The sequence below is a fragment of the Cryptotermes secundus genome, unplaced genomic scaffold (genome assembly GCF_002891405.2).
Source record: "Cryptotermes secundus unplaced genomic scaffold, Csec_1.0 scaffold317, whole genome shotgun sequence".
Classification (NCBI taxonomy): Eukaryota; Metazoa; Arthropoda; class Insecta; order Blattodea; family Kalotermitidae; genus Cryptotermes; species Cryptotermes secundus.
The window spans coordinates 372,420-398,963 of NW_019742557.1; the positions used below are offsets into that span (position 1 = coordinate 372,420).

The 26,544-nt window shown below is 35.2% G+C and overlaps 1 protein-coding gene across 1 annotated transcript in view; it reads right to left on the bottom strand.

Moving 5' to 3' along the window:
* Positions 1-26,544, bottom strand: part of LOC111873332 (probable chitinase 10) — a 97,447-nt gene that overhangs the window by 47,397 nt on the left and 23,506 nt on the right. The window contains exons 2-15 of the mRNA XM_023867973.2: positions 20,321-20,595; positions 18,094-18,338; positions 16,431-16,616; positions 16,115-16,318; positions 14,536-14,822; positions 13,623-13,928; positions 12,044-12,167; positions 10,224-10,514; positions 9,455-9,552; positions 7,722-7,965; positions 6,219-6,401; positions 4,389-4,672; positions 2,451-2,678; positions 685-883 (exon numbers count right to left, since the gene is read on the bottom strand). Coding sequence (XP_023723741.1) covers positions 685-883; positions 2,451-2,678; positions 4,389-4,672; positions 6,219-6,401; positions 7,722-7,965; positions 9,455-9,552; positions 10,224-10,514; positions 12,044-12,167; positions 13,623-13,928; positions 14,536-14,822; positions 16,115-16,318; positions 16,431-16,616; positions 18,094-18,338; positions 20,321-20,589 — 3,148 coding nt within the window. The 5' untranslated portion in view covers positions 20,590-20,595. The remainder of the gene's footprint in view (positions 1-684; positions 884-2,450; positions 2,679-4,388; positions 4,673-6,218; positions 6,402-7,721; positions 7,966-9,454; positions 9,553-10,223; positions 10,515-12,043; positions 12,168-13,622; positions 13,929-14,535; positions 14,823-16,114; positions 16,319-16,430; positions 16,617-18,093; positions 18,339-20,320; positions 20,596-26,544) is intronic.

Here is a 26,544-nt window from a genome sequence, read left to right on the forward strand (position 1 = left end):
ACTCTTATGTCTCCCACAGAATCGGTCAACATTAATATAGTCTTGACCACACTATGTATGTCCATGATTACAAATAGGCCCAGAAGCTTATCACTGTTGCTTTTCTGCATGAGAATTTCACCTCCCATATTCATTCAAATTTTACATGTCATGTTGCTTTCATTCATTCATTCATTCATTCATTTATTCACATTCCATAAAATCCTTACATGGTTTAAACAACCGAACAGATATAGAAATCGTCAAGTAGTATGAACTCATCTTGCTTATAATCAAGCAGTTGTCAATATGTTTGCAATATAAAACAATTTGAAAAGTTTACACAGTATCACAGTAATCAATATACAATATAAAATAATGGTGATAAGTAATATGGATAATAATATTGACAACTAATCAGATAAGAAGTATTATTACAGATAAAATGAAGTTACTTGGTCAGTTTCACATCATTCTTTCCATAAAATCCTTACACAGTTCTGTCCTGCCTTATTCTACAACAGTTTCTAGAATACTGAAGGTGAACTGCATTCTTGGGGCTTGATGTATGCCCTGTTAGATTCTTCAAGAAAGAGAAAGTTGTGAGAGAGGCAGGAGAGGGAAAAGGAAAGTGGGGAGAGAAAGAGATATTATACAATTTAAACATATAGTATTCAGTTATAACATTACTTTTATTTTGCTCACCTGTGTCACAAATCTCATAGTATGCCAGCATTCCAGGTTGATTGGTGAACTTGCCAGGACTACCTGGACCTTTAGATGGTGCCCCTGGTTCTGTGTTGGCCCTAGATCCCATTGTGAAGCTCTGTCCATAAAATGGAATTCCAACCAGCAGTTTGTGACGTGGAGCTCCCAGTCGAACTAAGTGCTCCATGGTATAATTCTATTTTTAACATAAAAGAGTCTTCATTTTGCTGAAATATCATTTAATTTGATGGCATGTGTGTTATTTAGTAATGATTCGTCAACTATGGATGTTCTTTAACAACGCATTATATGAGAGGATTATCATGTATGGTGAACTTCATATGGTTTTGCAAGTGGATGTGGTCAATTGCAAGGTACTATTCTGACATCCAGCCTAATGGACTTAGAAAAGGCATGAAAAGCCTCAGTCAGAATAGTTGATATTCCAGACAAGATTAAAACCAGACTTATACCAAATAGAAATCAGAAGCAACATGAATTAATTTTCTCAATTATCTGCTCCACCTAGAAATATTTTAATTCTATTTATTGCTCACAACTTATTTTGTTTTCAAATACAGATATTCTTTGCAATATTTATAGGTATGATATTATGATCAAAAGTTGATGCAGCGTGATTATTTGTTACTGAAAATTTCGACACTATACCAAAGAGAAAAATAGATTAAAAATATAAATATTACTGATAATTCGCAAACTTTCCCAGTATTTTCCTGAAAATGTCATCTGCAAGATACAAAAACAGGGATAAATATTTCTACTTCAGTTATTTAAATTTGTAAATTCAGAGTTGAATTGCCATACTCAGTTGGAAATGGACAGTAATATTCTATGAAACTGAACATAATGTTGTTATAGAAAATTTAAAATGAATAGCATAATTTATATGCAATTTGTAAATGATAAGTGAAACAATATGTAAATGATTAGTACAAGATTTCCTAGCATAAATACCTACCAAGACAGATGTATTTACGATATAAAGTTGATTAAAATATATTGATATATACAGATCCAAACCAACAATGACAATACTGATGTTTATAAAAAGGAGATGAATTATTCAGCCATACCAAATATCGCAAATCCTCTTTCTACGTATTAATGTTGTATTTTAGCGTCCTGTTGCACTGATTTTCTTCCATGATATGTATACAGTTGCTGTCTTGTAGTGCACTCAGTTTCACCTGTTACTTCACGACATGTTTCGGCAACATAGTGCCATCATCAGGTGCCCTAATTACGCTAATCTATTTCATTGCTTGCCCTTATAAAATTATTTAAAAGTATTTAAAACGTGCGTATTCGTCAACTATAATAAATTTACACACACTAAAACTTGTTAAGATTATTCATCTTATGTGTCATAATTAAAACTTGTGTGTGGTTCTTCCACTATGGGGGTCATTTTTCTTATATTCTGTGTAAACCGTGTCGTGTGGTGTGTGTTCCCTTCTTAGCTGTGAGTGTACTTGCATAAAACTAAGGCGAACAACATTTTAAGAGAATGTAGCCCTAGACATGACAGTGTATCTTGCACAAGTCATTTTTATTAAATCTGTGTTTAATAACTGTTAACATCTCATAAGTTCAACATGAAGTTAAGCAAGTGTAACTGAATGACCAAAACTGAAAGGGAATTATAGCTATGCTTGATACTATAAAAATGTGAGTGATATTTCACATTAAATAAGTTCAGGACAATGACCTATAACATTAATTCTGTGTAAATGTCAACATACCGTGTTGTACTGAGGGAACTGATCACCACTCCGATAGTACAAAGGACTGACGTGGCCCAAAATATTCTCCCAAGCTCCATGATAATCATAAGTCATCACAGACATGAACTCAGCATAGCGTCCAATCACAGCTAGGTCATATGCTTGTTCTATCACCTCCTTGTAGCCTGATAATGCAACTGCCAGCACCAATGGGGGCTGTTGTCTCTGGAACTCCTTGCTTAGTTCCTGCAGCAAACATACTTTATTATGCGTAACTTTAATTGTGTGCATGTATGCAGTTATGTCACCATATATTCCAGAAGGGAAATATAAAAGGACTGAACAGACATAGATACAGCCAAACAGCAAACACCAGAACAGATTATGAACTTTTACCAGCTACAAACTGATATCCTGTAAATATATGAGTAATAGTTTTGATTGTTATTTGAAATTTCTGTGCTATTACCTATTTAGGGCCAAGCTACTGTTTGCAATTACCTTCAGAGCACTGTATGGTAGTATATAATCCTAGACTTTAAAATTATTGCAGGATTATGCTGTAAATCTATTTAAAATGTAAAATAACGTGGTTATCAGAATTTTTTTTATGAATACAAGAACATAAAGGGGGTATTAATGTAAAATTACATCTGATATTAAATGGAAAATTCTTAAAGTGGAAATAAAAATAGAATCTACTGGATAAAAATCCTGCTTGAATTTTGTTTTCTGTTCACTTACTGTTGTTCCAAAATGTCTGAAGGGAACACAGAAATGAATAATAAAGAAAGAAATAAGTAATGAAATGGAAAGAACGCACTAATTTCTGACTTGTGATTTGGCTCATAAAAACATGGGGAATATAGGCTACTGTGCAATGTTTCTATTTAGAAGAAAGAACATATATATAATAGAGACTTCCATAAAATGGCACAAGNTTCAATGCAACATTCATTTCAGCTTTTATCTAGCTTCTTCTCAAGAATCTAGAGATGTTCATAATGCCATTAACATAATATTAAAATGTAGATGCTTCCTTATTCATTTTAAAACTTGCATATCACACGTAGACCATACTAACTTTCAAAAATATTGTTTGTTGTATGACACATATTCCTTTCCAAAATAATTTGTGTTGGAATATATGTACATACAATTCCTAAACCATAACAATTCATTACTAAGGCTATTTTGATTACTATCATTACTGTGGTTAGTACTGTTACTATGACTATCGTGGTTACCATTGATACTGTTAAAACATACAGGTTTGAGGTGGCTTCCAGTGGCACGACGTTCATATCAAATTTAATCCAAATCCATCCAACAATTCTCAATTTGAAAAATGGAGACAGACAGAAGGGTAGATAAACTTCCACAGATGTGTTTTACTTAAGCACATTATACTAAGAATGTATAAAAATATTCAAGTTTTCTTTGGATTTTGTTGCATTTCTATTCCTTAGGTTAGAAATGTCTGTTCCATAAACGCGTTTTAATTAAGCACATTATACTAAGAATGTATAAAAATATTCAAGTGTCTTTGGATTTTGTTGCATTTCTATTCCTTAGGTTAGAAATGTCTGTTCCATAAACGCGTTTTAATTAAGCACATTATACTAAGAATGTATAAAAATATTCAAGTGTCTTTGGATTTTGTTGTATTTCTATTCCTTAGGTTAGAAATGTCTGTTAGCTATAATAAAAAAAAGCGTTTCTATTAAATTATGAAAAAAGTGAATTATATTAGTTTAAATGATATTATGTCAGTAGAATACAGTTATCTGATCTATTCAAACTCTGTACAGTGACATTTCACACATGTATTGCGCATATGGAAGTAACTCATTTTAGAATTACTTATTATATTAAACAGGTTTGTATACATAACAGCTACTCACAATCAACTACACCTTTTTTAGCCAATTATTCAATTTAAAATTCAATACTTGCCTGGATCAATTTGGCAAAGTTAGCTTTATCTGAAGCAGGTCCTTTGTTACAATTAGACTGCCAGCATTTAGGGTAATTCCAGTCAAGGTGAAGCCCTTTGAAATTGTGTCGTCTCAGATAACTGACCACACTAGCCACAAACTTTCTTCTAGTACCACCATCACTCACTAAACGGGAATATTTATCCCCAGTTGAATCAGTCCAGCCACCAAGAGCCAATAGGACTTTCACATCAGCCCCATGTATCCTGGGACCATGAAGAGAGGTCAAACGCTGGTAGAAATCTGGATAACATGGGACAAAATACATTGTAAGATGCAATACATAAGATGCAACATGTCATAAGAAGAGTGATTAAAGATACACACAGAACAGGAAAATTATGTTCCCACTCAACTAAGACTGTTGAAGATAGGAAGTTTGTACAAGGTATACGTTTTCTAATGAATCTGAGAAGAAAAAATCATGCACATATTTAAGGAAAAACGTTGTTCCATCAGAATTCTGGGATGCACTTATACACAAAGATGAGAAGGGTAATGGAAGCCAAGTCATGCACTCCTAACATCTATTCTCTGAAAGAATGCAATAAGCTTCCTTTATAGATTTCCTGTGTTCTGGTTCCTGTACCAGGCCATCAGGCTTGGTGAAGGCTATCACTTCAAGTGCATGGACACTGCTCTTCTAAGGGCATCCTTCCTCTTCCATTCTCCTTGCACTTCTTATTTAGTTAACCCTGCTTCTTCATTTTTTCATCATTTCGGCCCTAACTCTATCCCTTAAATCAGTTCCTGTTAACGTCCCTTTCTTTTCGCCTATCCACTCCATCCCTGAAATAGGTCTGTGGGAACCTCCACATACTAACACGCAGCTTCGTCTGTCTAACAGACAGCAACCAACTACTGCTCAAGCCAAGTCAATGTCACATTGTGGCCAGCACTCGATGTCCAGCCCACCTGTAGATCATCATGTGCGCTAGCCAATCAGTGCTCACAATCGCTACTGCAACTTTAGCTCTGCCCAACAAACATGGTATGAAAGGCGGAGCTCAAAGCTCGCTATCATGAGTTCTTTGATCGTCCTCACAAAGACAGCTAACGCAGCTACTCTGACGTCACGAAGCAGCAATAGCTCTCCAGCAACCATGCCTAGAGAACGGCTCTGTCATAATCCACATAATCCACCCCATAGGCAGCTGTTCCTACTGGCGCACATAGCACCACATCACCGGCCAGCCAGACCAGCTGAACAGCCATAAAGAAGACCTGGTCTGCTACAAAGCAGCAAGCGCTACTAGCGCAAGCACAGCCGAACAAACGGGCCTTTTCAGGGCCCGCAAACTTTTTAAGTGGTTGTCTCTTAGGGCAGCGACATCCCACAGTCTTTTAGAGACCTGCTGTATCCTTAGTCTATCTATTCTGATCCCCTTCTGTCTATCTTTGGTTTACTTAGTGCTATTACTTTTCCCATTCTCTCTATCCTTGGAAAACAAACTTTTAAGTGTCTAATTTTCTCTCCCTCTTCTTATATCTACACTATTTCTTTCACACTTGGCTTACTCTTCTACCAAGGCAACAAATTCCTCCAAAATGTTGGTAGATATCTATGAGACTACATGGTAATACATCTCAAAAAATAATAACCTTCAGGAATTAAGTTGAAATGTATGGCTACAGAAACAATGTTTAGGTACATATCTGCAATAATATATGGTGTTACATCTCAGAAGATAACAGTCTTCAAGAGCTAAGTAGAAATATGGAAATAAAATTTGTTATACATGTGACAATTCAATTTTTAAACACCACAAAATATATTTAAACAACTCACTGTTTTCTATGTCTGCCCAAATATCAAATGGCTTCATAACTAACTCATCAGGGTCAAGGGAAGCATATGCATAGACAATGTGTGTGCATAGTCTGGAATCTATGTGTTCAGGGACAAACTTGGCATCACCCTTTCGATAAAAGGCCCAGCTTGTGAAGTAGCATACAATCTTGTAGTCTTCTTCTGGAATCACGAGAGAAACAATGAAATCACAATGCTGCAAGGAAAATTATTTGAGTCTTACTTGTCTACAAATCTTAAGACTAGATTTGTTTTAAAGTTTTAAAAACTTTAAAAACTTTAATATACCAAGAAAGCTGCTGTAGTTGTGGAAAAGTTGGATACATTGATATTGTGCATTACAAGCATTGTATGTATATGTATTTTAACACTCAAAACACCCATTGTGATGGTAGTTTCCAAGAAGTATCGATGTCCCTCTGATGATGGTCTATAGGGACCAAAACATGTAAGGGTGTTAAGTTTTCAAGTAGTAAAAACTTCAATAGTCACACTGGACGGAGTTGTTTTGTCTTTGTGTTAAGACTAGATGATTGCAAATGGGAGGTGTCCATACTGCTGTATACCAATCTTACTCAGAAATCCAATTTTAATATTTTTTTTACTCCATTATTAAATTATTATGAACTTAATTTGCCATAACCACCAAATCTGACTTACAGAGATTAATAATGAGCTAATTAAAAGGTAAAGCTATCCCTGTAACAGGCCACGGAGGCCCATAGGATTGTGAGACATTGAGGGTCCCACATTATCTAGACAATTGGCTCACAGATGGTGAGTGCTGGTCGCCCTTTAGCCCCCAGGAAGATTCCTGGTACTCATTTCTGTTAGAGGCTGAGTCGACCCCAGGGCCATAGTGCAGCTGGAAGATTAGGTGAATCGAAAAAAATCCACCTCATTGGGACTCAAACCTACAACCTTCCAGCTTTTAGCATAGTGCCTCGACCAACTACGCTACTGCGTGCCCCAACAAGATAATTATGAACATTAAAATGACAGAATGAATTTTCCTAACGTTTGAGTTTTGAAATTGCACATACATAAGTGTAATATGAGGTAGAAAATCCAGAAGCTTTTGCACCTTTCCGATGGCATTATAATCTCTTAGCCCATTAGAAATGAGTCAGGCATGGATCAGATTTCAATCAATTCATATAGATGTTAAAAATTCTGTGATTTATGTTGAAAAATATGCTCCCAGTAAAAAGTAAACTAAGATGTAACAATTTTGTATGGATACAGTTTAGAATTTTAGAACATGGCTTCGGTTTTTGGTTGTTCACATGTGTGGATGGCAATATTGCATGCATATTTGAAGTTATAACATTCAAGACCTGACAACTGAGTGATAAGACTGTACTCACAGGCAGCACAATTTTAAATTTAATTCTGAACTGCAGTGGTCACCTTCAATATAATTCCTTCCTGCAGCTCTACATGAAAAACTAAAAATACAGGTAGATCTTCATGTATACTTACCTGGAAGGAACTGCTTACTGCTAAGCTCAATATTGTATCTGTTGAAACCAATATTATTACTGTCCTCATTCACAACAGTTTCTGGGTATAAGAAACTGCTCACAGCTATGTTAAAGTCTTCCACTGTTTTTGCAGCTGCACTGGGTGTTTCAGTGCAACGTGTTGAGGTGCCATAATAACAGAGGCCCATTGTAGGTTCAAAAAACTGACCCATTCCACATGAAAAACGGTATCCTTTGCCATCCTGTGTGAAAGAAAATGAATACAACATAAGGCTTAAAGGTAAATTAATCTAATATTTATGATGTCATCACATCAGGGTGTATATCTATCCCCATAACAAAATTTTGTATCAAGGGATGGATTTTCATGAACTTGACATGCATATTTCGTCACTGAAGGCCATTTCAGCATTTGTTTTTTCTTTCCCTATATCAACAATACTATCATGGCAATTGTATAAACTTTTAAAAGGGAAGCAACACAACTGTCACTTAGTGTAGAGTGCTAAATTATTATGCAGTATTAGTCTTTTAGAAACATCCGTTGTTTATTGTGTTCATTTTGTTTGCAGGATGTGAAATAATAAATTGATATGGCAGCCACACAAATCTTCTATCATGTTTTCCATTTGATGATGATAACTAATGAGTGACTGGGTCGGGACATTTGAAATTTTTATGGGGATAGATTTTAAACATATGTGCAAAAATGTTGTGCGGAACATGTGTTAAAAATTAGTTGGAGACTACATGCGATAAATTTAACTTGGTGAAAATATATGTTATTAAAACTGATGCTTCAGAATGGATAGATATTTCATTATAATTATAAATTTGTAGCTTCTACTAGCCTCACCATATAGACTGAGGCATTTGAAAGGAAGCAGGCATCATACATTTTATAGAGCTTCTTGTTCAAATTCAACTGCTGTATGTACACAATATTAAAGTGTCACAATCTTAAAATTACTTTATCTTAAAATTTTCTGTGTTAATTTCCATCATGAATTTTGAAGATAGAGAGAAATACAGATATATATGCAACACACTGAAGATATATGTTAACCATATTTGGTATTTATCCCCAGTTTTACTCAGAGACTAGGAATTTATAATAATGAATTGTCTTCAAGTATATGTTTATATATGTAATTAGCATATAATTAATTTATTGATAAGTGACTTAGATATATAAAAACAATGCTATATACATTTGATTATGGCTGTCAGCACTTTAGACTATTCACAGACCATTAGTGCAAGGAAAGAGTGGCACATGAAGCACTGTAGAAAATTCAATTCAATTCTTTATTATTAATGTGCCGAGACAACAGCCGCAAGGCCAATTACAGACACAGCACAGTGCAGATGAATGAATTACATTATAGACAAACTTATTAAAAGTTATTATTATTAAAAGTATTATTAAAATGAAGCTGATAATAACTAAATGATAATAATTTATGACTTTGTGATATTATGTACATGTCAAATCAAAGGTTAAGTTCATAATTCTATAGAGACTATCTTTTTTAACAGGTCTGCATGAGTAGGTATTCCCTACCCCCTTACTTTATCTGAAGGCACAGCCAGCCTTTGGAACAATGATGACATTATCTCTACTTCAGACAATGAACAACGTCCTGGAATTCCTTTGAAGTGCTAAGGGTTAGAAAGAATATTTGAAATTTTATTAGACAGCTACCTACGAGAGATACATCTATTACTTACCTGACACCAGTAATAGTTTCGACAATTTGCTGGATCTGCATATAGACCGTTACTGGTACACATGTCCTTAGGTATGATGTTGCTTATTTCTGAAGTTACTGGGAAATAAATACATATACAATATGTTAGTAGTTTTTATACAACATGGATTATCAATCCAGTAGCATAAATAATATTTTCCAGTAAGGAGAATTTACTGGAATTTTTAGAAATAAGACAATCAAATATGCAAATACACTAAAAAATTAAGAACATACACGTATTTCTTCCATTTATATCTGCATTGACACCTGAAATTGTTTACTAACAAATCACTTTTATTTGTCTGGGATAACAGTGGAAAGATAATTCACTAATACAGGGGTGACAAGGTATACTCTAGAGTACTTCAAGTAAACATACTATCTTACTTAAGGCCACTTATTTGGACTTTCTGTCCACTGTCTTAGTCTTTAATATAAAACCATAGCATTTCAGAAATTGGCTGCATTTATATCTTCAGGTGGAGAAGAAATAAGGAAATTTGTATTCTGCTGAGCCCCTACATGTAGATACTCTTGTATCAAGGAAAACTTCTATAGTCACCAGGATAAGCTCTATCAAGGGGTGCAACAGAATATGAACCTCTTCATATCCTGTCCACCTACAGATGGAAATAGACCCATTTTCAAAATGTTGTGGTCTTTATATTAAACACTAAAGTGATGGCTGAAGTCCAAAGAAATAGCCTAAAATATCACTGTTAAACAACTTTATGCTTAGATCATACCTGCTTGTGCCCCTTTGTTTGTTCCTGAAATAGGAAATTTGTTGTCACAACCAGCAATATGAGGCCAGTTACATAACTTCAAAGATGAATCATAATGGAGGCCATCAGGGCAGATATAGCTGTGCTTCATTTTCCACTCACATAGGTAGTAAATTGAGCAGTTATTTGGATCTCTCACAAAGCCCTGACCAGTGCAGTTCACCTGGTCTGGCTCAATAGACACTGGTGTGCCTGGTATTGGAGGTGGGTTGAATACAGGCCACTGTGAGATTGGCTGCTTATCACCTTGAACTGTAAAACAACTTTCCATTACCACTAAAATATAAATTTTCATCAGCAACAATATTGCAGGGGTGTGTAGTAGCAGCATTAGAATTATCTGGTTATTAACATTTTAAATGGCTATATGGTAGTGTAGTTGGTTGAGGCATTATACTTGAAGCTGGAAGGTCATGGATTCAGTTCCTGATATCATTGGATTCTTTTTCAATTTACTTAATCCTTCCAGCCGCACTATGGCCCTTGGGTCGACTCAGCCTCTAACAAAAATGAGTACCAGGAATCTTCCTGGGAGTTAAAGGGCGGCCAGGTGTAAGGCTGTCAAATTTACTGCCATCTGTGAGCCGACTGTCAAGAAAATGAGGGAGCCTCGACATCTCACAACCCTATGGACCTTCACGGTCTATTACAGGGATAGCTTTACCATACCTTTTATCAACATTTTAAATATAAGCAAAGGGAATGTCTCTCACTATACATAAACACACGGTTCTAAATCAGGCTTCACACCAATCTTACAATTCACATCCCAAATGTAAGAAGAGTGTATAATGTTTGTAAAATATGATCAAATGTACACTGAACCAACTCATGCTTCTGTGCATGGTTTCTTTTCTGGTAGTACGCAGTAGTGCAGCATAGTGGAAACTTTCTTCTTTAAGAAAATGGGAGAATAATTAAGTTAAAATAAGGATAAACATCCAGAAAAAAAAAACCGACTTTTTATATTTGATATCTGCAACCAATCCATGACAATGAATACTTCATGTATCAGTTATAAATTCTTCTCCCCTTTAAAGTCAACAATTTCTTAAAATTAATACATAACAGAAAGTTGAGTATGAACTTAACTCTAATCATTCTGGTCTGTCACTCTAGTAAGCTAAATTACATTATAATGTTTAACACCGTTCACTTTGATTCAATTTGTAGATACTTATTGCCTTTACATGTTTCAGTCAGCTGACCATCTTCAGAAGGCATAAAATCAACATGTTCAGAAACTACTATTACAAAATATTATGAACTTTGTGATAGTAGTTCCTGCACATGTTGATCTTATGCCTTCTGAAGATGGTCAGCTGACCAAAACATATAAAGGTAATAAATATATACAAACTGAATCACACTGGATGGTGTTAACAATTATTCTGTAATTGAAATGAACATTATACTGATTACAATAATTATTCTTCTGCTTTGGTAAATGTCCTGATTTTGTATACTGTACATCACAAGTGGAGGCACTATACTACACTTCCTCCCACAAGCAGACCTCACAAATGTTTATGAGTAGGTTTTTGCTTTCATTATGCTCAGTGATTAAGCCAAATGTCCTGTATGAGCTCATGAATGACCTCCTTTGATGAATATATTTATTTATTATTGTTTCAATATTTTTCTTTACTTGTAGGCTGTAGTTTAAACTTCTCTTCAAGATATAAACATATTTTTGCCATTTCTTTCTCTAACATAAAATTTTACTTTGATATTAATAATTTGTAAAGCATGCATACATTGAAACATAAGTAATACTGTACCAAGTAGAGATTTCCTCACTGTGGATAGCAATGGCCATTTTTCCCCATAATGGCCCTCAAAGTCATCTAGATCTGCAGCCCATACCATAGCTCCTCCAAGACGATTCTTTTTTATGTAAGCCATCTAAATGAACAAAGAAAGTAAAGACTGTCAAACTACTGTCATTCCCAACAGACATGACTTTTGCCTGAAGAAGTATCTTGTCATATGTTATGAAGATACTTTGAAAGTCTAGTGCTAATCTCTTCTCCTCATGTGGCAGATTTTATGGCTTAACATATTGACATAATCTAATGGTTTTGGGAGGCTGTCTACTTTATCAAGTATCAAATACTTTGACAGCTGTGACATGGCACTGGATGAAAGTCAGAATAGTTAATGATATTAATTATGTACCTTTTACAAATGTTTCAGGACAAGCACCTAAATTACAAAGCATGACAATTCTTTTAATGAACCACTTTTTTTAAAGATATGAATAGGATTTGAAGTCTGTTTTTTTAACACATCATATTGAATTTGTAAAATTTATATGCACTTATCTGAAGAACTATTAATGCTGGTCTACAAAGGAGAACATCATGTGTTCTTATGCAGCTAGTAGCTTAGTAACTGAGATTTATTTCTGTCTGTTGGAAGGAAAGTGTGAGATGACTTTCAGATTCCTGTTCATTTGTGTGACACATTAATAGATGAATATTTTTCATTCTGAGTGAGGTTCAGACTCTTAATTACAGGCACCATAACTGCCAGAATCATTATGTATAATATCATTAACCATTAAGCATAGAGATATGTCTTGTAACAAAGGTGTTTCATCTCAAGAATTATAAAACTAGTGGTTCCTTTTTTTTTTCCCTGTGGTGCTACAGCCCCAATTTGGGCCTAGGCCTACCTCCATGAAACTCTCCGTTTCACTTTGGTTTACTAGATCTTACACATTCGGTAGGACTCCTTGGGCAAGTCATCAGCTCGTCGCAAGGCCTCTACCTGTAGATAAACACAGAAAAACGCACACAAACATCCATGCCCTGAGTGGGATTCGAACCCACAATCCTGGCTTCCGAGCGAGCGAAGACGGTGCGTGCCTTAGACCACTCGGCTACTGTGACTGGCAGTGGTTCCTTCAACAACCTGTAAATTTTGCATATTTATATGCACTACATACACCATGCACTATTCATATAAAAATAACAAAGGTAACTTTGTGTATATACAAATTATCTAAGGGTACTTATAATTCCATCGAGAAGACAGTTTCTGCAGAAGATAACAGTCAGTTATATAGTAAAAAAACATCATGCTTTTTTATGGTAAGCAAAAGTTCATTACCACATTAACAAGGGCCCACTACTGAACCCTAACCAGTGGCAAGGTACAGAATATGAATTCTGATGAGAGACCATTTACTAACACAGAAATCACAAAGCTCAGTTATCAGTCACGCTGCTTTGTTAGGAATTTAAACATATCTCCTATATACTACTTGGGACTTAAAAGTGATACTTTTTCAAATTGACCCCATTTTAAAAGCTCTTCATCTTTGTGTGCTACAAGAAATTATTTAATTAAACTGACCTTAGTAGCAATACTATCTCGGTTATCATAACCAATCCACTGATCTCCTTTAACAATGTAAGGGCTGCCCACATCATCTGCCTCTTTCTTCCAGCTTTTATCTTCCAGAAGTTCACATATTTCAAAGTAAGCTAGGAAACCCTGCTCCTGGGTGTAATAGCCTTCCTTCCCAAAGCCTTTAATTGGAGCGGGAGGTGTTGTAACAGAGGCATTTGCCAGAGTGAATGACCTGCCATAGAATGGTATACCAACAATCAACTTCTCTCGTGGAATTCCTTTCTTCAGCCAGTATCGAACCGCGTAGTCCTGTTATTGAGAATTAATACTTAACGTTAAAATTAAATTGATGACTGCAGCTGCTATAACTATACACATCTGTAGAGGTGGTATCAACAAGGAAGAAACTTTTTTTTATAATTGAAATTATTTTACTGTTATAGAAAGATAAGGAGTATGTGATATTGAATAAGAGACTAGAATGTGGTATAAACTGTGAATATATCTAATAGCTAAGACTCCAGAAAGAATATCTATATGTCATTCATCCATGTACTATAAACATAACACATTCAAACAAGCTGAAAATTCATCACACTACCGCCATAGTGAAGATATTTTAGCTAACAGCCATTTTCTTCAACCATATTTTCTACCAACACGGAGGTATTAATATTTAGTGAGTTTTCTTTAAATGTTCTATAAACTACTGTCTATTGATACTGTAAATAATAGTAATCTATCAACTGTAACATTACCTGCAAAAATAAATACTAAATCCTGTGCCATAGTGGAAATTTCTGAATGTAGGCATTTAACAGAGGTAAAAATGAATCAGAAGTGTCTGATTGCTAGTCTGAATAACTTATACAAGAGAAGATAAAAGTATCTACCTGTGGTCCACTGGCATACTTACAACACTGTAGAATACGTTGAGACCTGTGTCGTGTTTCCTCTGGAGAAGAGGAGCATGGTGATCAGCTGAACGATCTCTCTCTGCGTGCAAGTCAAATGTCATCAAGTTGATGAAATCTAGATTATGGGCCAAGCGATGTACATCATAGGCATCCTCCATTCTGAACCTTGATGGTGACACAGCTGCAGAGAGAAGCCATCCTCGAGGGGCAAATACTTCAGATAACTCTTCTGTTAGAAGTGAAAAGTGCTCCTTGTCTGATGGTTTCCCTCCAAGGTCCTCGGCTCCTGCAATACATACACCATGCATTTAAACTTCCTGCTTCAGTGGATTTATTATAGGCCGATGATCTGCCATGTATTTTGTTTACACTGGGCTATAAAATAAAATTAATTTTTTTTCATCATAACCCACATTATGTTTTAATGTATTATACTTTAACTTTCTGGAAGATGAGACAATGTTCCATGTCTTACTACAGCTTACTCAGCACATGCAACAATTTCAACTGAACTTAATCAACCATAACTTAGGAAAATGGCCTCCCTGGAAAGGATGATTCCATTTCAAAATATAATGGGAGTTAAGATAATTTTTCTCAATTACATAACATTTTGCAGTTAATTTAGACAAAAGAAAGTCACTGTTAAATTAAACAAAATGGAAAGAATGGGATATGCATGGTTATTACTTTATACAGATATCACTCATTTAATATCCTTTCAAGTAAATTAATTTGTTCTTAACATGAATTAATTCTTTCACTTAATATATTTGACCACATTAAGAATTACTTGTTTAGCCAGTGTGAGGCATAACATGTAAAATTAGTAACATGCACCACAAATGCCAGTGCAGCTGAAGTTACTATTAGAACTCTCAAAGCACTACTTTCCCATCAACATATACTATTATAATGCTACAGAACCCACAACAAATGCCATTCTCACTATGCAAAAGTTTTTAACCCATCTTCATTCAATGTAACTCTTTGGCAATTAGCCATGTTGTATGTGGGATACACATAGTAAGAAGTGTAAGAACAGAAAAATGCAACATTTCTCCTTTAACTATAGAAGTGCTGTAAGTGGATTACAAAAGCCCCTTCTACACTTTTGTTTTCATTTGTTACACAGAATTGATTCTTTTTCCACATTTTTTATTAACCCAAAATAATCATTGCTCTATCACTGTAATATACATTATATCTTGTCATGTATATTATAACTATTTTCAGACTGATATGAATCACGAACAAGTTAGAAATATTTAAATTAAAAATAAATAAAATTGTGAGAAATAATAGTATTATTTTCAAATCATCTTCTTGTCTTTTCTTAGGCAAATTTTCTTTGTTGTTTCATTGTTTTAAAGTATTTTTTTGTAATTTACATTAAACTGTTACTTAAATCTGCTTGACTTCTATATTTTGTATAGTAAACTGAATGGCACAAACACCTGTCACACTGAACCAGAAGTTCATAAAAGATTAATATTTACCATTTAGCAAAATGGTGAAAGATTTTGTTAGGCAAATGCTACTGAAGCAGATTTATGTTTCCATATAATAAAATTCTACCTGGATATTCCCAATCAAGATCAAGACCATCAAAACCATGAAGATCAAGGAAATGAATTACAGAACGGATGAATTCTCGACGTACAAAAGCACTGCTAGCCATCTGTGAGAACTTATGGCTTCCTTCTATCCAGCCACCAACAGAGATTAGAACTTTGAGTTGTGGGTTTACACGTTTCAATCCCACCATTGCCCGGTATCCTCCTGCACAAATTAAATTAAACTTGCAAAAAAATGTCAAATATCAACTCATATTTTCATCATTTTATTACTTTCTAATTATGCCATTTTAAAATATATTTTATGACTTTCTTACCTTTCACAATATCGTACTCCTCATCCTGAGGCATAATGGTGAAAGAGTGTGGATCCAACGTTGCAAATGCATACACCAAATGGGTGCAAGCAAATGGGTCTAAATCCAGGGAACTGAACCTCATAGGTTCCTTACGATATACAGCCCAGCCTTCTACATAGCACACCACGTGGTAGGGCTGATTCCCTGATAACAGATATACACTACATTACTATTCATCATCATTGTTGTCAACATCAGCACCATCATCATTAATGTCTTCGTCACCATCATCAGTGTAATGTGGTGAATTTGCTAGGCAAAGACGTCAAAATAAACAATGAGTACGGCCATTGCTATGCAATAGGCTGATCAACAAATGGCTGTTTCTAGACAATGGATTGGTAAATATGCCTACAACATAGATGAAATGTTGAAAGAGGTGTTTTCTGTTGGGTTCACCCAAGGCAGTAAAACAAGGACCCCAGGCCATCTGAGAGGATAATTGAGAAGAGGTGGAGCCATAGTTGAGATGATAGTCGGCAGTTGGGCTTTGAGGAAGTTCTGCATGGTCGGCTGTAACAAGAGAACTTGAGGACAGGAAGCTGAAGAATCTCCAGTGTTAGAAGCCAATGGCAGGGAATGGCTGGTTAAGACACAGAATGCTGGAAAAGGCTTATCAGGTGCTGTAGTGAACTGTAAAGTGTGGAGATTAGCGATGATGCTGTATTACTTGCAGTTCTGAGTTGTGTGAGTAAGTGGTCAAGAAATCCATTCATCAATTCATACCCCATCTATATTCACACCCCTAAATCTTGACCAGTGGCGGCTCGTAGCTAAAATTAGTGGGGGTGCTGCTCCAGAAGTGCACAGTTCCATACAAAGATTTGGTTACTGACATTAAGCTTAAGGATTATATATTGTATTGTACAAGTATAAACAAAGAATTAAAGAAAGAAGGACTCATTATATAAATGTTATCGATAATATCATGTGGAAATTGGTGGTGCTGCAGTACCGCAGTGCCTATACACGGGCCACCCCTAATCTTGAGAGTAACCTTGTGTTTTAGTGTGTGTTTTTATATTGTCTACTGAAATGCCAGTTAACAATTCTATAGGAAGTCTCTTACAAACTTTCAAACTTTCATTTTGTCCTTTCTTCCTGTATTCAATTTCGATTCCTTTTTATACCTGCTGCACGCACTCTCAGTCTCGGTCATGGCCCCGGCCATCCTGTTAGTTTCGCTTCATACAGGCAGCTACACTGCTGGAATTTCTTGTGCCACTCTCAAATTGTTTTGTCCGTAGTTGGTTCTACGTTGTATTTGGTCCGAAACCACCGTTGCACCGTTATAATCGACTCAAGTTTTGGAAAATTCCAAGACAGAACACTTTTGTTATTCCCTCTCCTCGCCATGTTTCGTCACGACGGTCACGACTGCCGCCTAGCGGCGAAACCTATAAGTACGCCAAGGCGCCAATTACCCAAACAAACTTGGAGAGATTTTCTACCTATTTGTATGCTCCTTTCTGCTGTATCTGTCTTGGTTGCTGTGCTGCTGAGTTTAGAAGTTCCAGAGGGATTTATGAATTATCCTGTATTATTGACTGGACATATAGCTAATTGTGAGCACTTTCTTGCATAATTAAATTATTATGTATACTGCAAATTTACTCCTTACCTGTGACCTTATTTCCATAGTAATGTGCTGCCTTGAAGTTGGCATCTGGTTCTGGAGCTCCTTCAGTGACAGAAGAAGCATACTTTTGTTTTGAAAAAAGCTTCTCTCTCCACCAGGCAAATGTTGAGCCAAACTGACCAACACTGGGTAAGACTTCAGTCCACCCAATATCAAATGGATTGACAACAAGGTCAGGGTAAGGTCGCTGCTCGACTGCATCTCTCAGTGGTAAGCGGTGATCTGACCTGACGGAATAATATTTTATTCTGTTATGTGTAAGAATAACAGCCTTAACGCACTATTCTGTAGGTGAAAAGTTACAAGGAATGCCAGATATAAGGGTAGATGAAAGATGAATTGAATTTTAACTCCATATGAGACAAAATTCTGAATTAGCTGGAAGCTTTTTACGCCCCTTATACACAATCTAGACCTCCTCAAGTAGAGTATGCAGTGTTACATTACTGGGACATAATTAATTGAAAAAGTTAGACCTCTTTTAGATATGAAATTGTTCATAATAGAAAATGGTTTGAATTTAAATTTGAATTTATTTATGTTCCATAAATCAAAGTACTGGATGACACCATAGGATATGGAAATAGTCAAGTACAACTGCATAATATCTGCACAATAATAGTTCTGCCTGAAAAGTTAATAAGGTTATAATACAGTATTAATTTTACCATGCTAATTGGATACATATGGCACATTCTGCAAATAAGCAAAATGATACAGTAACATGCTTGGGAATACACTTAATTTAGAACTGATACTCGTTACTGTTTGTTTGGATTGAAATATTGATCTATGTAGTAGGAGTGAATAAATGAGTAACATGCCAATGCTGTTTTAAATTGTTTAAAATTACCAGTTAATTTTTAAATTCCTGCTTTAGGTGATTGTTGCTGATACCAGCAGATTGAGCTATGCTAGAAGTTGGTATCATATTCATATTATATCAGTTGTAAAAGAACATTAGTGCCATTAGGTCTGTAGTCCTTTATAGAGGAGTATGCTCATGCTACAATTTTACACAAGGTATTCTGCAATTTAAAGGGTAAACATTGTGGAAAGGCTTTGTAAAAGAAGGTGCTGCTTTGAAATAAACACATAAACCTACTGGTATTTCTTTCTTTTAGTAATATTACGAAAACATATCTTCTAACACATAGGTCTTTTACAGTTCTTTTTTAATGTTTTACATGTTATAAAATGTGAGGGTGTTTATATAACATACTAACGGTACTCTGTATAAATTTATTACTTTATCACACTAAAAATGTAGTAGCTTGCCTACTTCTTTTTAATCTATTTATGAAGGACTAACCTGGTAATTAAGCTGCCAAATATTGTGGTTGAGAAGTTAACAATCCTGCTTCATATTTCAGAGGCCCCATATTTAATTTTGACCCACAGCCTGGCTATTCAGACCAAGAATTTTTATTATTTTCTTCAGTCCCTCCAGAAAAATATTAGGATGACATCTAAGATTAGGACACAACTGATACCTTCCATATCCTTTATAGTTCATCATTAATAAATTATTTTATGATTTGACATTATGCACTCTGACATACTGACAGCTTTGTTAAATAAACCATAAATATGTAAATAAAGAAATATTTCTCCACCTAGTAAACAACTCATGACATATTAAGCACAAATACACCATTATCTAATAGACGTACCTATCACCTTTCTTCACACAAACTATTATCTAGACCTATGTAAAAAGTTGTTTAACTCTGAAATATTTTGGACTGAATAGTAAAAATATTTGGCAGAAATGTCTACAAAAAGAAAACCAAAATCATATAGTGGCTTGCAGTGTAATCTGTTATTCATTCGGAAACTTAGAATTTTCTACAAGCAACAATCCTTACAAAAAGTGACAAAAAATACAATCTCTAAAAATATAGAACATGGAATACATATTATATTTAAGCACATCTGAGGCAATATAGAACCGCACTCTGAATAGTAGTCTAAACACTGTGCTTATGTACGTTTTGCATGTAGGCAATGAAATCTATTGTAGTGACATCTATTTATTCTCCATTTATTTCATGACTGCTTGCAAGCTAAGCATCAGTTTGTATGGAAGGAAAAACCATATTCATATTATAAACTACATGATCTTTATTTACTATATCTCTTGGTATTAAAAAGTGCCTGAAGGGAAATTATCATTTCAACAATGACTTACTGCTACTGAATTACTAACCTGTAACTTGCAGTATGTTTTGGTATACTTTCAACAGCTGCTCTGAGAGGAAGAGATAGTGTTCCAAACACATAATCCATGAGGGAGGAACGTTGTGAGCTTCGCTGATTAGGTTTCTCATAGGATGGGATCCATTCAACAGAATCCCTCTGGAATGTAGGGACATCATCTGTTGGATAGTGACGGCTTGATATCCTACTTTCGTGCAGAAGTGTCGATGGTATAAATATGAGTATCACAATTAGGATGTCATACACTCGAACACACATTGTTAGCTGTAAGAAATAATTCCAACCCATTCTGATTAAATCTGTACATATAAGAAAATAAATAAAGAAAAAGAATTATAGACATTGTAAAAATTAGGCATAATCCACCAAAAATCCATTTTCCCTGATATGGCACATCATAGCAAATAAATCTCTCTAACAATAATAAGTGATACTTATAATTACTGGATCAATTGTTAAGATTAACTGTTTCTAAAAGATCAGACTAAGTAGTTGTCTCCCCCCGTTTTCTTGTGAGGATGGTAATAGTTGCAGTTCTCAAAACATTTTGTGCTATTCAGAATACTATAAGATGGATACAGACCAGAAACCCATCAATCCTAATATACCACTATTAGAAAACCTTAGAATTTATAAATAACTCAATTTAGGGAGCTGGAAAGTTGAGGTTGGGAACAGGAAGTAGAAATTAAAGTAAGACTAAGTTCATGTATGCCTAAGCACCACGTCATGAAGGCCTATAAGGGGACAGGAGGTAAAAATAAATTTATCCCTGTGCTTAATTAGTTTAGCTCTATGCCATGAAGGCATATGTGGGAGTGAAGGTGTACCTCCACCAATCTTGACCTTGGGAGAGGAAGTTCTATATATCCTACAGTTCAGCACTAGATAGTAATGAGCTGTCAAGATTCCATTTTGGATTGTTCCTTTATGAGAATGAGCTCTGGGTGTAAAACCCACATATTGGTACTGAAGAAATAACACATACTGTGAAAGAATTTTGGAAAAATTGATGTGTATCTGATGATGGGCATGTATGACTGAAATGTGTTGTAAAGAGATATATATGAGACAAGAATTAGTGTTGCATGTACAAAACAAATTACTTAAAAAATCTGAATCAAGCTATCAGCCCTTATCAAGATGAATCAACTTCTTGATAACATGTATTTTGTGTTTCTATATCAGACGAATGAAATTTCTGCCTCTAGGAGGAACCACCAGGAAGGATCATTTTCTCCACAGTATTGGCTAAACTATACAAGCAGGCCTCTAAGTGGAAAACTCCTACAGACAGTTAACTTATAAACGTTATTTTACTATTAACTGATGGACTAATGACCAGGATAATGACTAAGTTCTTCTGCTTTATGAATGAGGGTTCTTCATACATTCTGTAGAAAACCTTAAGGAAGAAAAGTTCTGTGTAAGTATGTCTGACTTTCCCATAAGCATAAGAACAATGGAAGTATGTTGAAATTAAAATCTTGTAGTCTTCTAATGATGATATAGCGTTGCATATCAATAACTGAGAATGACACACCCCCACAGTAGATGGAACATATCAATAATCACCTCCTTAGATGACACAGTAACTGCTGATTATAGCAGGTGCAATGTACTTCACTTAAAGTGTCAACAACATTTAAACACTTCATCTCAATATTTCACTGGTAATTAAAATTTATAAAACAAGCCTGCAAAATTATAAGGAGGTGTAGCAGGAATTTCAGTGTGGCAGGATACATATGTTTATATGACTGAGTCACAGAACAAATGTGAATGCTATGGAGCTGACTCATGATTTGACACACCCTGCATCGGAGTATACAGTATCCATGTATACTGTTTAAGTGTCTGTCATCATCTGCCTCAACTAAACTGTTATTCAGAAAAAAACGAATAAAAACAAAAAAAATTCTCTTCAATAGGACATATTAAAACACTGTACACTGGTTTAACTTTTAATAGTAACTGATCATGGTGCTCTCTCCAATTATTAACTCATCAGGAAAAAGGAATAAAAACAAATATTTCTTTGTTGGACAAATTCCAGTAAGTTACCTATATTCTGAACTTACAACAAACTGATATTCGAAGAGTACTGTCTTATGGAATATAATACCGTGTAGTCTGGTGGAAGTCTACCGACATTTTGGAGGAACATACTGCTTATATCTTCCAGGTTGAAGAGTATGCCAAGTAAGAAACCAGCAAGAAGTTGCCAGGAAGTAACTACAGATAGAAACAAATGCTCCTCAGAAATTTTGGTGGGCTTCTACTGGACTAAACAGTGTTTTATCCAAGATATATTACCATTCGTAGCCATTGCTGTGAGGGCATCTAATCCAACAAACTGATATTTTGTCATATATAGAGTCAGAATATGTTATTATTTTTGTGGGTTTGTTGATGTCATTTTTACGTGCTCTTTAGTTAACTTGTTGCATGGAACAAAGTGCTTCTTGAGAAGTGCCAGTTTTTGAGCTACTGGTATGTACGAAATTTCCTGCTCTTTATGCAATGCAAAAGTTCATTAATTTGTTCACAGGACCAATTCACTGGTCCCTGTTCAAGTTCAAATGAATCCAGTCCACATCCTCTAACTCTGTTTTGTTAGGATCCATCTGAAGAAAGCACAATAGACCACTGTAGGTCGCGGCGTAAGGGCCGAGAAGGCCTACCCCTCATACATTCATTCATTCATCTTAATAATCTTGCAACTCATCTCTGTCATTTAGATTTTCTGACTAAAATGCCATATGCATTTCTCATCTTTGCCATGTGTGCTACATTTTCTTCCCACTTAATCCTCTTTGGTTTAATTATTCTAAGCACATTACAATATTTTGTGAAATGTACAAACTGTGAAGTTCATTATTCTGAATTTGTTTGCAGCCTCCTGTCACTTCCTCCCTCTTAGGTCCAAATATTCTCCTCACAGACCTGCTCTCATTCACCCTCAATATATATTCTTCTTTTAATAAGAAAGAGTGAGTTTTACACTCATATAAAACAACAATCTGGTTGACTCTGAACAGATTACATAGCAGAACGTACTAAAAGCTAGAACTCTTCGTAAAGTAAATATTACTACTATTCTGTGTGTGTTAGAATCCATGATGAAACTTGGCCTCTGTTTCTCAGTTTCTTAATCATATAGACAGCAAGTAGGACTCCTTGAAAGAAGAATCAGCCCATTCTAAGGCCGTTTATAAAGTAAATAAATTGCCAAATTGCATTAGAACTTATTAAACAGGCAGTTATAATTTAGTCAAGTATTAAGGACATGAGGATACAAGTACACTTGAGACATACAGACGTAAAAAGTGGAAAAAGAATTCTTCTCTTATTTATGGTTAAATTAATGATGCATTCAATAACGCAGGATATATAGCGTTAAGCAGTAGGATGGCTAATGCTCAATGAATTGGAAATAATGTATACAGAAGCTGACTTGACCTGAGTTAAAGTATTATAGCAGCATTTGCCTGGAAGAAGTGAGGAAAATATCGAAAACTTTCAGGGCAGTCGGTCTAGAAGTAAGAGTGGTGTTTCCTTGGCTACGATGTTAGATAATTATTATATCAAATTAAATTAATTTAAAATAAATGATAAACTTAGTGTTAAAATGTAGCCTTAGATTCTTATATAACTACTTCTCTAATAATTCCACACTAGAATTTTGAAACACTGTCCTAGACCTTTCTTCTTTAAATTCGTTTGTGACATACAGATAACTTTAAACGAAATATGTGCTTGGTACTTCTGCTACCATATACGAAAAATGATGGAAATAAAGTTAAAACCGGCACAAATAATGTGCAGTTCTTTGTGTTCGAAAGAAATAAAAAAAAACATTTATATACAAAAACTCCGACCTTCTCGATTGTAAAGTCGTGTAGTTCGGAGAGAGGCCGAAGTTTCAGAGGAACTCTCCCTGCTTCTGCTGGTTTATTGTTTGGCTGTCTCTTCGACAGTGAAGATGGAGGCTATATTTTCCTTCGAAACGTATTGTTCTCTCCGATCTACACGGCGTTACAGCCCAGAAGAAGCTGTAATTTCGAAGAAACTTCAAATTCATATTTACATATAAAAATATGGTTATAGCACAACTGACTACTAAGACTAAGAATTATAAGAAAGAGAATGAACAATATCTTTCTTGAGAAAGTAACTTATCTTTTGTATCTGCATATGGAGCTGACACTAATTCGATGTTTGGAACAAAACATATGCTATAATCGTACTTCTTCATTTTACTATTTGTTTGGAGTTCATTTAATTTTATGAAGTTCTATAAGGTTATAAAAATGTACATTATTGCTTTAAAGCTCAAGATCCATTAACTACACGCAGATATTGAAAAGCAATGCAACTGTAATGAGGCAGTAAGTATGTAGAAACGATAGTTTAAACAAGCAACGATGATTTATTAACGATTGAGTGTTCATGCTTATTAAATGGGATGCACATTTCACAGGTGTCTGTAACAGTGTCAAGTAAATTCCAGACTCAGTAATTATTATAGGTAAAAAGGGGAGGAGACACAGAGAATTTGAAGTATGAAAAAAAAAAAAAGATAAACATGTGTCGTGACCAGTTTTCTTGCACTGAATTGCGTGGCGTTCTACACTAAATATACCCAGTTCATGTAGATCAGCCCTGTTCAACGCGGCGCCCGCGGGCGCCATGGCCCCCGTGGTATATTTTTCTGGCGCCCTCCGTAAGCACATAAAATTGAGCCGATTTTTAATATTAATTCAAATTGTANGTAGACCTATACCTATTATTAACATACGTGCCGCGTTTTCAGACCTGGCCACTAGTTTGTGCATGAGAAGAAGTAAGAAGCATGACAGGAACTAGCGATGCAGTGGTTGAAACTGCAGTGTGGGAGGAAGGGTGTCACACTGTAACTAAAGCCCTTTTATAACCCAACACACACTACAATCTTCCAATTTAGTGGACTCTGCCGGACCCGTTGCGCGTTTTGATGAGAACTGCTAGGCTTTAAAATATGGACATTCTTTCAGTTAGTGTGCTGTATCAACTATATTCGTCTATAATGATGATGATAAATGATGATGATGATGATGATGATACTAATAATAATAATACATTTACAGTAAACCCTCGAATCAGTGATAGTGGATACCTGTTTCGTAGCACGTAAATTTGATAATGACAATATTCCATTAAAATGCAGTATCGTAATTTGTGTTTTGTGTAGTCTACTGTACGTAGGTGTACACGCACGCACGCACACACACATGTTTCAAAATGTTAATGACAAGAGCTTTGATGCATTTCATACCTGTTAACCAAATCAATTTGTAGTAGACTTAATCCTCGTAGTAACAGTAAAAACGAAGAAACGAAGTTGAAGCAAAACTACGTTAACATCACATCTACAATAAAAAAAACAGTCAATGACACTGAAAGTTTGCTCGAGTACATGGATACATAATTATAGAGGAAACTTTGAAGAAAGCAGTCTTCTGGGATTTGGCACCGTGTACATGTGGTGTTAACCGACGTTTCGGAGGAACGTATCGCCTCCATCTTCAGGCACAGTCTGCTTTTACCGGTTCTCACGGTCTCTTCGCTTGCAGATTTCCTATATTTTTTCTTCTACCCTGAAGATGGAGACGATATGTTCCTCCGAAACGTCGGTTAACACCACATATACACGGTGCCAAATCCCAGAAGACTGCTTTCTTCAAAGTTTCCTCTATAATTATGTATCCATGTACTCGAGCAAACTTTCAGTGTCATTGACTGTTTTTTTTATTGTAGATGTGATGTTAACGTAGTTTTGCTTCAACTTCGTTTCTTCGTTTTTACTGTTACTACGAGGATTAAGTCTACTACAAATTGATTTGGTTAACAGGTATGAAATGCATCAAAGCTCTTGTCATTAACATTTTGAAACATGTGTGTGTGCGTGCGTGCGTGTACACCTACGTACAGTAGACTACACAAAACACAAATTACGATACTGCATTTTAATGGAATATTGTCATTATCAAATTTACGTGCTACGAAACAGGTATCCACTATCACTGATTCGAGGGTTTACTGTAAATGTATTATTATTATTAGTATCATCATCATCATCATCATTTATCATCATCATTATAGACGAATATAGTTGATACAGCACACTAACTGAAAGAATGTCCATATTTTACAGCCTAGCAGTTCTCATCA